The following is a 16,522-nucleotide window of genomic DNA, read 5'->3' as shown; positions in this document are numbered from 1 at the left end:
GAGTCTGCTTGAGTTTCTTTCTCTCCCTCTCCTTCTGCCCCTCCCACCGCCCTCTCTCTCTCTCTCAAATAAATAAAAATTTTTAAAAAATTTGACAATCAAATAAAGATGGAGAAAGAGAAAAAAGGAAAAGAAAGAAAGGAAGGGAAGAAGGGAGGGAGGGAGGAGAAAGAAAAAGAAAAATGAAGCAAATATGGTGAAATCTTGATAATTATTGATTCTGGGAGATGGGCATATGGGGATTAATTATAACACTTTTTATTGTGGGTACATCTGGACATTTTTATAATAAAAAGTAATAAAAAGAAAAGCTTCACTGGCCGATTACAATTTGTATGATTGAATATGAATAATTTAAAACTCATCTGCAGACTGGAGTTTAGTTTTTGTTAACCAGGTTATGCAAGACAGGGAAGTGCCCAGAAAAGAAATTAAGAGGAAATTATGTACGTGTGTGTGTGTGTGTGTGTACTCTGATTTCAAGTGTTTTCCAAGCAACTTGTTTCAGGTAAGGGGCTTCCGTGACCCACTGTAAGAGCCACCAGTGGTAAAGTTGTTAGGATAGTCTCCTCAGTTTATATGAGTAGGTAGAGTTTCCCTACCAAGCAGGGCAGGTAAGATGCACTTCCGGTATCAGAAATGACAATTCTGCCTGAATTCCTTCACTGAACCCTCCACCTCTCCCTTTCACGGTCATTTAACATAATGGTTAGGGTCTGTGTGATTTGGACACTGTGGTCAGGGCTAGGAATCATCTCATTGAGAAAGCATAAGTTCCAAGGATTAATGCAAATATTGTAAAACTTCAACCCTTTGAGTCAGCACGCAATATCAGCACCTACCTTCTCTTTATTGGTACTTTTGGGGTGATTTTTTGATTACAAAAGTAATATGCTTTTACCAAATTAGTGCAATTTTATGCCAAGAACTCAGCTGGGAACTCACAGAGAGAGTGACAGAGAGAGAGGGAAGTAGCAAATGCTTATACTTTGTAGAAGTGTGAAAATGCTTTTGCCTAAACCCTGAAATCATAGGGTTGAAACAATTTTTAAAAATAAAATAAAGAGCAGTCAGTCTCCCCTTTGCTGTCCTGCCTGCTGCTCCCTTGCTGTGTATTCAATAAACTTCTATCTCTTAAGATAAACTAGAATAGAATAGAATAGAATAGAATAGAATAGAATAGAATAGAATAAAATAATAAAATAAAATATACAGTGCAGAAGACCATGGTGGCTCCATGGTCCCTGGCTTTTTTGACTGTGTCATTTGGAGCTTCCCTCGGTTGGTGATATAGGTCATACCACATTCTGGGAACAAAACCCCTGTGCTGCTGTCTTTGTGTAATGCTTTCTCCCCATTTGGTACAGAAATTCTAGGAGAATTGGTTTGGTGTCATCTTAGAATTGCACATTTCACAAATAATGGAGTATATTTCTCAGACCCTTTTTCTTTGAGGATCACCACCTCAGTTAAGTCTCGCGAACCAGCCCTCATTGGTCCGCTACATGTATTTGAACTTGGTTTTAGAATGAAAAGTAAATGAGGAAGAAGAAGTGGAGAGGTGAAGAAGACAACAGGAGGAATTTCAGTTATCTCCTCGTTAGGGTACATGACTTTCAGGTCTTCCTGTGACCTTAGCATTCTAACCAGTTTCTGCCCATAAACGATAAACAAGTAATTCTATTTTTCTCTCTCCATTGATTATAGAACCTGAATGGTATGCCTCATTTTATGTGTGTTGCAGGATGGACTATGCAGTATGCATTGGATTGATAACCTCTTGGGTTTTTAATCAAATGACCCTAATGGCTCATTTTACTTTTCATGGATAGTAAGAATACCTAGAACCATAAAACACGATGCAGTCGCCACTCAGTTCAGTAACAATAATGATGACATTGCTACCGAACCTTACAAAATAAATCTATTATCATCCTACTGTAACTAACAAGATCAGTATTGTTAATTTAGCTTCACCTTGTTAATATTAGGTGCTGCTTATGTGGACAATTAGACTATTTAGAAAAATATTTTTATGACTAAGGAAATGGTACTTCTTTTATTCTCTAAAAATAAACTTTGTGTATGTAACAGTCACAATAGGATTATTCTCAAACAGGAAATGATCCAAAGGGATATCATCAAAGAAGCCAACTGTGATCTCAGGGTTCTGTATTCAACCCAAAATAACATGGAAGTTTCAAAATAGTGAAATGTCGCAGACCTTCATAACAATAGATATAATACCCCAAATTATTTTTCAGTGATTGAATTATATAGATGCTACTAATTTTATCCGTTGAAGTTAGAGTAAATTTCACTAAGAGTTAATCTTACCTATAGACGTTCCAGCTGTCGATTCCGTAACACGATTTGACGTTGCGGTTGGTGTTGGTACAGATGCTTTTGTTGGAGAAATTGCTGCTGATGTTAATACAGGAGTGTTTGAATGTTTAACATCTGCAAAAAGGAAACTGCGTTAAAGTTGCTGCATTAAAGTTTACATTTATTTTGCCAACTAACAGATTAGTATATTTAAGCAAAGTAAACTGTATGCATACTCCTGCTAAGCCAGTGGGTAAGGCATGGCTTTGAAATTAATTTTCTAATTGTAATGGATTCAGTCTTCAGTTCAGTATTCACTCACAAATTCCATCTGCTTCTCACCAATGGCGTGAATTTTCAAGATAGCTGGCAGGAGCGGTCTACAGTTCTGAAACAAAATGATATCTGACAAAACTAGTGAGAAATTTAACAATATTTTTAAGCCAACTTAACGAACATTGTCAGATGAAATAATTAAATGGATGTTCTCTGGGCAGTGGATGTTTTACTAAATATTTTCATAGCACATTGAAATTATTAAGTAGTAAAATGTCAGTATTAGCACATCGTTCCTGATATAAAGTATTTTTCCCTCTATATATATTCCAAAGGAAGACAATAAATTTTATTTTTTTGAAGAAAGACAATACATTTTAAGAAATTCAACATTGCGACATGCTTAAATTTTTGTCAATGGAACCACCATAAATCTGCATTTTCAAATGAGTAATTTCTCTAGATTGTACCGATCAAAAGCACCAAAATGAAGGTGCTACATTGGTATGTATATTGCATGTTTATTTTTAATAATACTTTTTTGACAATAGAAAGTAAATATTTAATGATAATTCTTAAAACTCCCATTGAAATATTAGTAATTTTTCAAAGTGAAGTATGTAGGACTTAATTCGCAGTTCTTCATGGAAATATTTGTTTTACATATGACTGAATTTTTTAGCATTTATAGAATCCTTTTAATCCTGCATTAGTTGGTCTCGTCTCTGAACACTCACTGTTGTGTTGAAGATCAGAAAACAACGCACAAACGTGTACAGAGGACTTGGACAAAGTGCTCATGTGCACGGAGGGCACTGTTTTCGTGTTGTTAGTACCTCTGTGCAGAGTATATATAGTACAGCACATTAGCTCAGAAGATAGACTTGAGTGACTAAGACTTATGTTTCGGTCCCAGTCAAACTGGATATGTCATTACAGTAAATATATGTCATTAGGATGATTTTCACAGTTAAATTTTATCCAAAATTTTCCTCTTTGAATCTGGAAAAACCAATAATCTTGCACATCAGCGAAAAGCAGTATTTCAGATGTCAGGCGCTAAGAGTGTACTTCCTGTTTCCTTTTATAGACTTGAGGTGCTTGGAAGTGCTAGCACTCGGCACTGACTCTGTTGATAGTACACGAAATTGCTCGGTGTATTCAGCGCGTATGGATGTGTTCAGCACATTCGGGAATGACAGAAGTGCCTTTTCACAGGCTTTACAGAAATCAAGTCAAAAGCTTTTTTCACCTCTGGATACACTTCACACCCTTGCTCTTACCGCCCCCCTCACTCTCCCAGCAGGCAGAAGGAACACGGCAAGCATGCATGACGTTATCTTTTCTGTATTAGTCATTTTGTTCTCACTATCTTTCCTTTCCTCCCAGAGTCTATGATGTAACACCGATTTTTAAGTTTAAACTGAAGTTGAAGAAAGTTATTCAAAGAAGCACATACCACTTTGACTGGAAAATTCACTTATAAATAAATGATTCCTATCTGTCGACTTGCTAAATAGTAGCATCCTCAATTTCTGAGTATAATCAACATCTCCGGAGAATTTTTTCTTATTTCTTTCCTCCCTTCCCCCCTTCCTTTTTTCCTTTTTCTCTTCCAAAAACACTTACTGGGTAACCGATGTGAAAGGCTCGATTAGATCTAGTGAAAGACTGTACGCGGTTCTACACGGAATCACCTGTGAGTAGGTCTCCATTCGGTAAGGAACACGATGCCTATACACAGGAAATGACGAAGGACATTCTGTATGAGGTGTGTAGATCAGTGTTTTTCAAACTGCAGGTTATGATACAAGTAAAGAGTAGTTAAGATCTAGTTAGTAGATCTTGCAGTCAGAGCTTTTGCCAAATGAAAGAGAAAAGAAACGTTGGAGGGATATTGCAAATAATGAGGATAACTATTGTTTCATGAAGTTCATGTGCACATGTACGTGTGTATGTGTATTCACATAATTTGTTAGTGCAAAATATGTTTCCTATTGTGATTCCGGCTAAAAATTTGAAAGCTACTGGACAAGAAATTGGGCAAGAGTTTACAAGGTAAAGGATGACCCCCCTGCTGGCATGAGCAAGGACTCCTTTATGAGAGAGTTGACATAGGAGCTAGAGTTGGAAGCGTAAGTAGCATGTCCACACAGCTAGAGCAAGGGGCCCGGACAAAGGTCTGGAGGGGAAGTGAGAGGTAATTGAGAGAATTACAAACAGTTGTGTTTGGCTGGATCGCTCTATGCTATGAAAGGACATAGGAGCCTTGTCCGGCACAATACCGGAAGCTAGATCTTAAAGGACCTTGAACACCAAACCAGGGACTTGGGACTTGATTAACAAGTCAGTGGGAAGCCCTGGAAAGTGACCAAATAACAATTCTACTGTAGGAGCAGCGATGGGGAAATGGGTGGGGTGGAGAATGAGAGGACACCAGCTGAACTGAATGGCAAGTCCCATTTTTATGTTTACCAATGTCTCTGACCTCTTCAAGTTACCATGTGAGATCAGTGAGTTCACATCTAGAAAATGACTTGCTGCCAGCTACAAATAGACACATTTTTTTAAATTTTTAAAAAAATTTTTTAAATATTTTATTTATGTATTTGAGAGAGAGAGAATGAGCAAGGGAGGAAGGCAGAGGGAGAGAGAGAAGCAGACTCCCTACTGAGTGGAGAGCCTGATGTGGGGCTCGATCCCAGGACCCTGAGATCATGACATGAGCTGAAGGCAGACGCTTCACCAGCTGGGCCCACCAGGTGAAGGAGGCATGTTTTTTAACACTGGTGTGGTAAGATCGAGATTGGGATGTACTGTAAGGTTTTCCCTCAGAAGACTGCAACACATTCGCCCGGTGATTTCCCTGAGTAAAATCTTAATCCAGTAGCGCTCGTTAATATCTCCATAGTAGTTCTTCACATTGACCCACAAAGACAGCGCCCTCCATTGGCAAGGACTGGCAAACCACCCCTGCAAATACTGAGCGTCCCTGTGTGCCAGGCTCTGTGTAAGCACTTCCTGTGAATTAGCTCCTTTAATCCTACAAAAACACCAGGATGCCCATACTGATATGATCACCACTGTACAGATGAGGATACAGTGGGAAGTCACACAGGTGGAATTTTACTCCAGGCCCCTTTGAACCCAGAGAAGATCCTCTTAACTACCAATTTCGTGCTAAGCCACATACTCCTGCCCTGCCTGCTCTCTGCCTTTGACGGGGTTTGATATTAAAGGGGTAGAAGATGCACAGATGTTTTACCCTCATGTACCTAGGATGAGGAAACAAAGTACCTCACTGTTGTTTTCTTTAAAAATGCCATCATTTTGTCATATACGTTACATATATACACATATAAAATGTGTCCACCTATAAACACCCGTAAAACGTTTAGACTTAAAGCTCTGGAAGCAATTTTCAATCTACTACAGCTATTTATATTTGAAAAATAAAAATAGAGATTTACTCAGTTGGAAAATTCTGCAAGTAGAAACATTCTTATGCTACGGTGGGAAAGAATTACTCTAACTACACTGTTGAAGGTTTTATTGACTGGGATGCGAGTAACCACCAGTTATGTTTTTACAGCATTTTCTATAAATTTCTCTTAGGTCTGATTTGATCTCATAATAAACTATTGAGGAAAATGGCTTATTCTGAAGTATTTTCTCTTCACGAGACATAATGAGGTAGCATTTTGCTCTTCTTTATCTCCAAAGTAATTAAAGATAAATTTAACAAGGAGACCTGTATTTCACATCTTTGCTTATGCCCAGCCACATAGGGCTGCTCCTAGGATGTTGTGAGAGAAACAGATGGCATTTTGTCCTGATTCCACCCTATACCATACACCAGCTGAGAGAGCACAAGACATACTAGCACTCTTAGTTTCCTATGCTTCAAAAGGATGAAGCAGGATTGGGATTTAAAAAAAAAAAAGCTATTTTAATTACAGAAATCATAAGAACTTTGAAAATTCAGCTTATGGCTGAAAACCAACTATCATATTTTCTCCTCTTTTCAAATGATTAGTTCATCTACTCCAATCTTCTTAGGCATGCTTTGTAATTACATTTCTAAGTAACTCACAAGTGGTCTCTAAAAGAGTTCATCCATCCTCATAATGAGAAGCTATCTCTCCAATTATCTTTTTTCCTACCGAGTCTACATTTAAGGTCCACTGGAAAACCACTACCAGTGAGTATAGATCATGGTTTCTCTAGATCAACACGAATACTGAATGACAGTAACTGAGCATTCTAACACTTGAGGTCTCAAAATAACTTTAAAAAATATCCCACTGTAACAGAATTCCTACATTTTATAGCTTAGAAAACGTATGAGTTTAAGGTAGTTTCAAAAGATCATAATACCAATTAGTAAAAAAGGTGCTTTAATTCCTAAATGATCAATCTATATTATGTAATTTAGAAAAATCTTTTTTCCCCCCAGTTCTATTTGGGCATGTGGAATACATTTCAGACAGAGACAATGCTGAAGTTTCTCTTTGAACTACAGGAATAAATATTTACTTTGTGAGTTTTAACCATAAACAAAAGTTCAGAAGAAAATTTTAAGCTCTTTAAGGAAATAAAAGTCTGATTTTTTTAGAAATATATTGGGTATATACAAAATGCTAATTACTAAATGGTCTTATAACCCTCAAAGTATCATTATTAGGTAATAATTTCACAACCTAGATTAACTAATGGAATTAAAGGCAAAATAGGTAACTTCATATTTCAATAGTTTATAGTGTATTATTTCCCCTAGTTCACAGTTGCCTTCATACAATGCCACCTCCTATACATTCCCATTTCCTCTGGCTTTTAAAAACTTTATATAGATTGTGTATTGAAATAAAATAAGTGTCAGTTGTTCAGTTACCATTTGTGGATGCTTATCCCCAATGCATCACAGTTTATAATGAACATAGATCCACTTCCTAAATTTGCACGTGATGGTAGTGTATAAATTGGGATGTTAAGGGTGAGAGGGCCTTTTTTTCATAGTAATTTGTCAGTAATTGCTAGTATGACAATTCTGTTCAACTGATACCCTGTTATCTATTTGTTAATAAATAATCATAAGTGAAGTTTAAGTTGAAAATTTCAATTTTTCCTCACTAATCAAAAATACATATTAAAATATAATGAAAATGTTTAAAATATAATATACTACAAATTGATATAAAAATAAAATATATTTATGTACGAATATAATGAAACAGGCAAACACATAAATAAATACAATACAGTACCACTTGCTATATTCCCATCATAATAGCATCTTCACGAAAGACAAGACACCAACTCCTTTTGATTATCAGTATCTTATCAAAACAATCTTACACTAACAGTGATCCTTCTATTTTAACGTAGCAAAATTCACTTTGGTTTATTGCCTACCAAATTAAATATGGTTAATTTTTTATCAATTAAAACAAAATAACAATTATTATCTTACGATGTTTCTTTGATGATTTCTTCTATTTGCACTGACCCCAAAATTTCATAATATCCTATTTTAAATGTATAAGTAGATTACTAACCCATGAACTGTTTACCTCAATAAACATTTATTAAGCATCTATTTCTTTTTTTTTTAAGATTTTGTTAATTTATTTGAGAGAGAGAGAGAGAGAGCACCAAAGCAGGGGGAGCAGCAGATAGAGGGAGAGGGAGAAGCAGGCTCCCTGCTGAGCAGGGGGCCCCACAGGGGGCTTGATCCCAGGACCCCAGGATCATGACCTGAGCTGAAGGCAGACGCTTAACTGACTGAGCCACCCAGGGACCCCAAGCATCTATTTCATTAGGGGCTTAGCAGAAATAGAAAAACATATTTTTCCCAGAGGAACTTAAAGTTTATTTTGATACTCAAGCTATGCATGCATGAAACAACGCTAATATTATGCTAGAGGGCCGTATATAAACGCTGCTCATTAATACTATGCAGAGCTGGTTCTATCCAATGTTAAATGAAATTAAAGTAAGGTGATGTGTCAGGAATAATCAGAATTACTTTCTTGGCGGACAAGATTTCAAGAGGAATCAGATAATTGAGCACATCAAGGAAAAAAAATGTTTCATGGGAGAAAAGAAAGAAAGGATATTCAAATAGAAGAAGAAAGTCAACACTGCCAAGTAAAACAGAGGTCATATAACATGAGACCTGAAAGGGGACATTGAGGATACTGGGGCACTTATAAGCAAAAACTTTTGGGAGAGGAAAATAGGAAAATCCCATTTTCAATGAAAACATTGAGCTAGTGGCAACTCTTGAAAAAAGAATTTTAAATTTGAAGTATATATTCAATTAAGACTCACAAAATACCATAGCAAGCACCGAAGTTTTGAAAATGCTTTCATTTCCTAGGTGGAATGAATTTGGGAGATAAAGAAGAAGAAAATCTCATCTCTCACAGTGAGGAAAATATTCAGGTAAGTGGGAGAAAGCTGTGCCCCAAAGAGGAATCTCTCAGGTTGCCAGCCATCTGTGAGGTGGGGAGGAATGCCAAGGCCGGCAGGCTCCGAGCGGGTGGACAGGTGTCTCAGCCACCTGGCCCCTCCGGGGAGAACAGGAAGGCAGTATCACATTGGTGAGTTTCTTAAACAGAAAACAACAATATCTGCAAAATGGACCTGAGAATTCAAGGCATTTTGGCTGACAAGTGGATGCAAGTGTACAAGGCAAATTTCTTCCACTGGCCCAGATGTCAGGCTTGAAACGATGGAGCAATGTCGTTATTTCCCTTTACAAAAATAACTGTGATTTAAAAAAAAAACCATATTCCATAATAATGAGATATTTGAGATTGTGGACTCGATTACAAGTGGACTTCGGCTTTTAGGAGTTTCAACTTCTTGAAGTATAAAAAGACAAAGTCGTATTTAATATGTATAAGGGTGGGAGTAGGAGGGAAGAGGGACAACCCGGCCATACTCTTGGACTCAGACTGTCGTCCCGCCATGCCTCCCTCCGGGCTGTACCCTCAGGCCAGAGACGAACTGTGGTTTGGCAGCTCAAGAAAACATCTTTCAGGGAAACAAGATGCTTAGGCTTCACACATTTTTGTAGGCACCAGCAAACTTCACAAGCAAGTTTCTTGGGCCCATCTCATGACTTCAGGAAGGGGATGAATTTGGGGAGCCCTCTCAATCTTGGGAGGAACAGCACTGCCTTGTCCCTTCTCTGGGCTCCACGGAGGGGCAGTGATTATAAAGGAGAGCACAGTCCTATTCTCTCTCTAATGGCACCTCCAGCTTTCCTCTGAACTTAGAATGTAGCCACTTGAGATCTTGGGTCTTAACTATAGGCTGTCCTGAGCGGTTTCTTCGGAAGGGAAGGTCTCACTAGACACTGTTGACCAGCAGATTACGTTCATTTGGAATCGTAACTTATACCCATGAAATTACATGACAGGAGACAAGACCCAGACCTGGCAGTTCTGACATTAGCTAACTGTGCAATGTGGTGTGAGCCACTCTACCTCTCTGGGTCTCAGTTTCCTCTCTATAAAAAGTGTCCATTGAACAACTTCACTTCAACAATAAAATTGTATTACCTCTAAGATTAAGTTACACTGTAAATATCCATTATGGCAAATCATAAAATATAAGTTGCATTTCTATATACCAAGTGGAAACTTGTACTTTAGCAGGCATACACAATGGCTTTATGGAGTCATTAACTTGCTACCAGGGAGAAATCTGAGCCCAAAAGGGAATTCCGTATTTCAAGGGGCAACAATGACTACATTCATTTGAGTCTGGTAATGTTACCTGGACTAAATGTATTCCCCTTTAGGATGTTGGTCTACCCAGAACTAGAAGGCAATGTGAAAGACAAAGTTTGAAATATGCATTGGGAATACTTTGTTTCAGAGTTTTCTTTTCAACATAGAAGAGCAAGCGTAAGAAGAAATATTTTGTATAGGTGAATTAATTCTTACATGAATGAATAGAGCCCATAGCAAATAAGGTAGTCAACTCCCTCTCACCAATGCGTGCATGTGTCTGCGCTCATGTCTATATTCAACTAGTGACAAATGTGTTTCCAAAAATAGTCTGTAGTATTGCATTTGAAGCCAGAAAATGACATTTGGCTAAATTTGAGATATCTTATTAATCATTTCATCTACTTTTATTTTTGTCTTCTCTAAATGTAAAAGGAAACTCTCTGGATGATTTAAAATGCTCTTTAGTTTGTTAGCAGCTGAGTGACTGTACTTTCAATTATAAAGAGGTAAAATAAAATGAAAAAAAGCTATTTCTCTTTGCTTGAAGGGACAAAACAACTTTAAAATATTTTAAAAAAATGTTATTAATTTATTTCAGAGAGAGAGAAAGAGAGTGCACGCAAGCATGAGCTGGGGAAGGGGCAGAGGGAGAGGCAGACTCCCCACTGAGCAGGGAGCCCGATCCAGCCTGGCTGGATCCCAGGACCCTGAGATCATGACCTGAGATGAAGGCAGGCGCCTAACCAACTGAAGCCACCCAGGCCCCCCAGGACAAAAAAACTTTAAATGATAGAGATCCCAAAGACACAAACTCATGTAACAATTACTTTCAATTACATCAGTTGATTTTAACAACAATTTTGTAAAACAGTTGAACAGACACAACTCTTATCTCACCTTACAGATCAAGAAACTGAGGTCCTGGTAAGTGATAGTGACTTGTCAAGATGCAGAGTTAGAAGGAGTTGTTGAAACTCACATGTTCTCATCCCTTTTTCATGTTCTTTTCCTCAACATTGGCTAGCGTCAGAACTGTACGGTCACGTCTGCTGTTGTGGTTATGCTATGCCACTACTTTAGTATTAATGACTTCACTATGCTTTTCTCTTATATTATTGCTAATTGTTATGAAAATAAATGTAACTGATTAAGGTACGTAAAATGGTAAAAGTAAAAAACAGGGATTATCAGTAGTACTTCATCTATTTTTGGCTGACCAACCACCTCATCCATCAGAGATTATTAAATAAATCAAATCAAAACAAAATCTCTTAGCTCAAAGTTTTATCTTATCTTGTCCATGACTAGAACATTAGTGTGAAACAATTTTGCTAAAAAATTAAAAAGGAAGAAAGTCAACTTTTATTGTAATATCAAATGACTCAGAGAATTTGTGAACGGTTTTTCAAGGTGTGATTTTTTTAAGGGTCTTTTTCACTTTATTTGTTACTTGTCCTGGATTTACGGCAATGTTGTAAAAAGAAATGCTTCTTTTCTTCCTTAGGGGTACAGCCCACAGTGTTATGGTAAATACATGATTGTTTGGTCTCACTTAGCAAAAATCACTCATTACCTTGGTCAAATCAAAAACTATTTTGCTCTCTTAGTTTTATTTGCATCAAATTATTTTTTGATGTATATATCCAGTATCCCCTGTGAATGTAAGAAAAGACATTAAATAAAGGAAAGTAATCTCTTAGCCAGGTAATAAAGCAAGGGGCAGTATAGTGCTGCAAGTAACAACAGCAGGGTTCTGGGGCCATGCCGTCCAATCCAGGCCCCACCATTGAGCAGCTATGTGACTTTCTGCAAACTGCTTAACCTCGTTAGCCTGTTTGCAAAATTTCGGAAGCCTACTCTATATGGTTTCTGTACAGATCAAACCATTGATACACCACAAAAGGGGAGACGTGCAGTTAATCACTGGGTTACACTTGAATTTATACTGGTAAAAAGCTCAATGAAATGAAGCACCTTTTAGAGTTCTACCATTAGGTGAGATAAATTATGTTTCTGACTTACGTTGCCCCTAAATACTTGATTCACTGCTTACAGGGCCATGTCCCACACAGTCAGCAGGCTGGAGCTAGGAAAGTCTGGAAAACCTGAAGCTCCTCCCTAAATCATAACCTGATTCTCCCAATTAAGTCCTAACTTTGACAACCACTTTGCCAGGTTTTATAAATTATTTTTTCCTTATTCTTGTTTTCTATTCTCCTTATACCATTTCTTTCAAGAAACTAATTATAGTAGTAGAACGGAAAGATTGCAGGATAGAAAAAAGAAACCTGGGAAGTTGGATTCATGTAGTAGAAGAAAGAGCTTTTCCATGCTGTAGTACTTAGGCACATGGTTGTTGGCATGCTGGCAACTATTGGGCGCTCTTGGGATCTGCAGAGTTTCTACCAGGGATCACTACGCCTGTATTCACACTTGGGCACTGGGTGATGTATGTAAGTGTTGAATCACTACATTGTACACCTGAAACTTACATAACACTGCATGTTAACTATACTGGAATTAAGATAAAATAAAAATTTCAAAAATCTGTATACACACTAATTATTGTCTGTGTTTTGAAAAAGGTAACTCACGCATATATGCTACTATTTAAAAAATATATATTTTTATTTATTTTTTATTTTTATTTTTTTAAAACATTTTATTTATTTATTTGACAGAGATAGAGACAGCCAGCGAGAGAGGGAACACAAGCAGGGGGAGTGGGAGAGGAAGAAGCAGGCTCATAGCAGAGGAGCCTGATGTGGGGCTCGATCCCAGAACGCCGGGATCACGCCCTGAGCCGAAGGCAGATGCTTAACCGCTGTGCCACCCAGGTGCCCCAAAAAATATATATATTTTTAAAATACAAATTTTAAATAGTTCCTTAGTATTGAGCAGCATTCTGTTTCCTCAATTAGTGGGTGCAAATATTATCTTACTGGGAGGGTAGTTTGCGATTTTTCCAGGTAAATGAGGTATTGCTCTTCAAAAAGTTTGAGGACCACCTCTTGGTGGATCTAAGTGTGTTAATAACAGTACAATCTTGTTAATTTGGCTGAAGGCATCATATAGCATCGCAAAACAGCCAGAATTTAAAATCTTGTCTTATCCATTGCAACACAAAGTTAGGGACACTCTTCAAACACCTATGACTCATACTTTTTAATTAGAAACAAACAAGCAAAGAGTGACAGAGCAGGGGATTTAGAGCCCTTTCGGCTCTAGCATACGCCAATGCCCCGTGCTAGAACAAAAGCATATCTTTTCTTCCTCTGAATCTGTTTCCCCACAGTTTCTCCACATTGGAGATGGAAAAACTGCTCTGAACCACACGCCCAGTAGGAGCCCATCATGTATTTATACAAGAACAGGAAAGTAGTCAAAGTGTCTACTTTCCGATTTCAGAGTCTAGCTTTTATACGGTATATTTTCCAAATTAAAAATATTTAGAACATTCCATTAGGACGTCATCAAAGGAGTCACTTGTGGTGGGTTAATTAAATCTAACACATTTAAAAATAACTCTGCATGTTGTGGGACAGATGCAGCCTTTGGAAAAAGAAGGAGCCTACACTGAACATTGCAACAGATTTTTGTATTTAATAGTAGGCAACAGACATGTTTCCAGAATATGCTCTCAAAGCCTCATTGGGAAGTGTCTGCTCTGCTGACAGCAGGAGAAAAAAAAAATCCATATATAAAGTAAAGAAGAACAAGAAGTAAATTGTATACTTTTACTTCTCAATTAACTCAAATTTACTTCATTATTTAGAAGTAGTATCCCATTGCATGATGTTGTCCAATTTTAACTAGAATAATGAAGTACTCCAAGATCTTTTCTAAAATGCAAAGACAAAACCTAGGATGGAAAACTTGCTCTTAGCTAAAAATAAATTGTCAGGTATACCCTCGCAAGAGGTAATTTTGGAAATTCAAAAGGATGTTCAGAGCTATAATAGATGTGGGAGAAAGGTCTGGAGAGAGTTGAATTGCTCTGCCCGCCAAAATGGACCCAATATTTTACTCCTAACAGTGAGAGAAAGACATAGGCAAAAAGGAGAGAGAAAAGGCCATGAAAGAAGGTAAATGTCCAAAGGATTTTTCAGACTGAGGATATCTAAAACTCACTCTTTGCATCACTCTTACATAAAACCTGGCCTTTCAGTAACATCAGCAACTACACACAAAGTCTGCAATTACCCACCAAGGCTTTAGTTAGGTGGATCTTTCAGGGCATGCTTGAAAGAAAGGGCGTCTGTGCTTTAGTGGTTGCCAAAGTGCAGTTAAAGAAATGGTCACAAGAAACCAAACGGAGTACCTGATTTGAAGGATGCAGGAACTAAGAAAGAAAGGTGGGAACATGAGAACTTAATCCTCCCCCTGCCACGAAGGATTTGCAGAAACATGGGGCATTGGGCTTGTTGTGCCCAGAGCAGAGAATAAGTTGAATCTGAACATGGTTTTATATCAAAGGGTGGTGACATCCAGGTGACACCTGAGTTATAGAAAATGATTTCCTTATTTTATTAAACGCTGTTTACTACACTGAGAATCAGATTTGCTAAGTCATGATTATGACAATGCATTTACTGAGAAGAGGTTAATCATAAGTTTGTTCTATAGAAAATTGTTCCAGACAGAGTGGGTTATAAATTGTTTGCTTCACAAATATGGGAGGAGAGATTATCAGGACAAATAGACTCTACAGAACAAGGATTTCAATGCAACATCAATAATTACTTATATCCAAGATATTAGTAGTGTTGAGCAATAAAGTATTTTCTAAGTGTGAAGGCTACCATTAGATCACAGTTGACATTCACCCATAAACTGGGTTTTTTTTTCTTTCTGTTTTGATGACAAATTAGTGCCAGAACAATTAAATTTACTTTCCTGACAAAGTAACAGAAATATTAGTAAGGGAAAACCAATAGATGTAATGTCACATTTTTATCAATATATAATTGGTTTCTTTTATTGAGAATGCCTAAGAAATATGGTGCTGTGTATAAACATGGTCATTAGTTTAGAATCATTGTGTAAAATATACCAGAAGGATAAATTTTCAAGCAATTCTAGTAGATAACACTACCATTCATCTGTGTATTTTCAACTAGTACAGTACTTGACAACAAGCCCTTACTAAACATTAATTGAATGACAAATGTCAGTAATTTTTTCCCGAATAGCCAGAATTTTCAAAATGTTGCAATTATTCTATCATTTTAAATTAAATTGCCATTGGCTACAATTAGAAAGTGAAAAACTTGCGTTGAATTTATAGTGAACGTATGACTCCTTGTTGAAACTTCATACTGAAATAAATTTTCTCCATTTAATGGTAAGTCATTATTCTTTACACTTTATTACTAGTTGTAAACATATCTCTGCTCCTAGGTGACCTCAGGAGTGTTGAATATTGGATGAATTTGGATTTATGATATTTTCCTGATACAGGGTCACTTCAAAATCTGGGAATACTTTTGGGGGCACTTTCTGTGTTCTTGGCACTTTTCTTACCTCCAGGGAGACTTCTGTAACATTTGAAAGCATTGTGCTTCATGTTCCCCTGGTGACAAAGGTTGAGGTACAATGTATTTGCTAAGTGCAGAAGAGTCACTCACCAACTCTCAGAGTGTCCTCAGAACGCTTGTTCACTTGAGCAACGTACTAGCAAGGAATAAAAGCTGGCAAAGAAAATGCCAAAGGTGGCTAGAGTTGCCTCCGGACGTTTAATCTCGAGGAAAGTGTGTCCAAAATTTCATCCACACCTGTGCCACCTTTGTGAGTTTCTTTATAGGCTTTACTCTATGTACCCCTTACTTTATTAGGTCCTTACTCTTTTTCTTAAAAGTCAAATCACTTTTAAAAATTTAATCCAGTTTTTAAAAATAAATATTATAATGGTACCACAAAAGAAGAGTAAGATCTCTAACGAGAAAAATAAAAACTATAAAAAAGTCATATTCCATAGAGATACCATTAACTATGGTGGTCCCATGCTTGATCCTGCACAGTCTGTGTTGAAAAGTGAAATTAGTGAGTGTTAGGCCATAGCAAAGACATAAGAACACCAAACATACACTGAGATAACCAAAAGCATAATAGAGATTTGAGTCCAAATTATTTAATCCCCTGACATTTATCCCCCAAATGATCTCAAGCACCACCAGCTG

At 37.3% G+C, this 16,522-nt stretch overlaps 1 protein-coding gene across 1 annotated transcript in view; it reads right to left on the bottom strand.

Annotated features, from left to right (window-relative positions):
• The window catches only part of EMCN (endomucin), a 97,423-nt gene that overhangs the window by 58,025 nt on the left and 22,876 nt on the right, over positions 1–16,522 (bottom strand). Inside the window, exon 2 of the mRNA XM_040625439.1 lies at positions 2,338–2,460. Coding sequence (XP_040481373.1) covers positions 2,338–2,460 — 123 coding nt within the window. The remainder of the gene's footprint in view (positions 1–2,337; positions 2,461–16,522) is intronic.

The sequence above is a fragment of the Ursus maritimus genome, unplaced genomic scaffold (assembly GCF_017311325.1).
Source record: "Ursus maritimus isolate PB19 unplaced genomic scaffold, ASM1731132v1 scaffold_8, whole genome shotgun sequence".
NCBI lineage: Eukaryota > Metazoa > Chordata > Mammalia > Carnivora > Ursidae > Ursus > Ursus maritimus.
The sequence above is the reverse complement of the archived record's forward strand: the minus strand, read 5'-3'. Positions and strand labels throughout refer to the sequence as shown.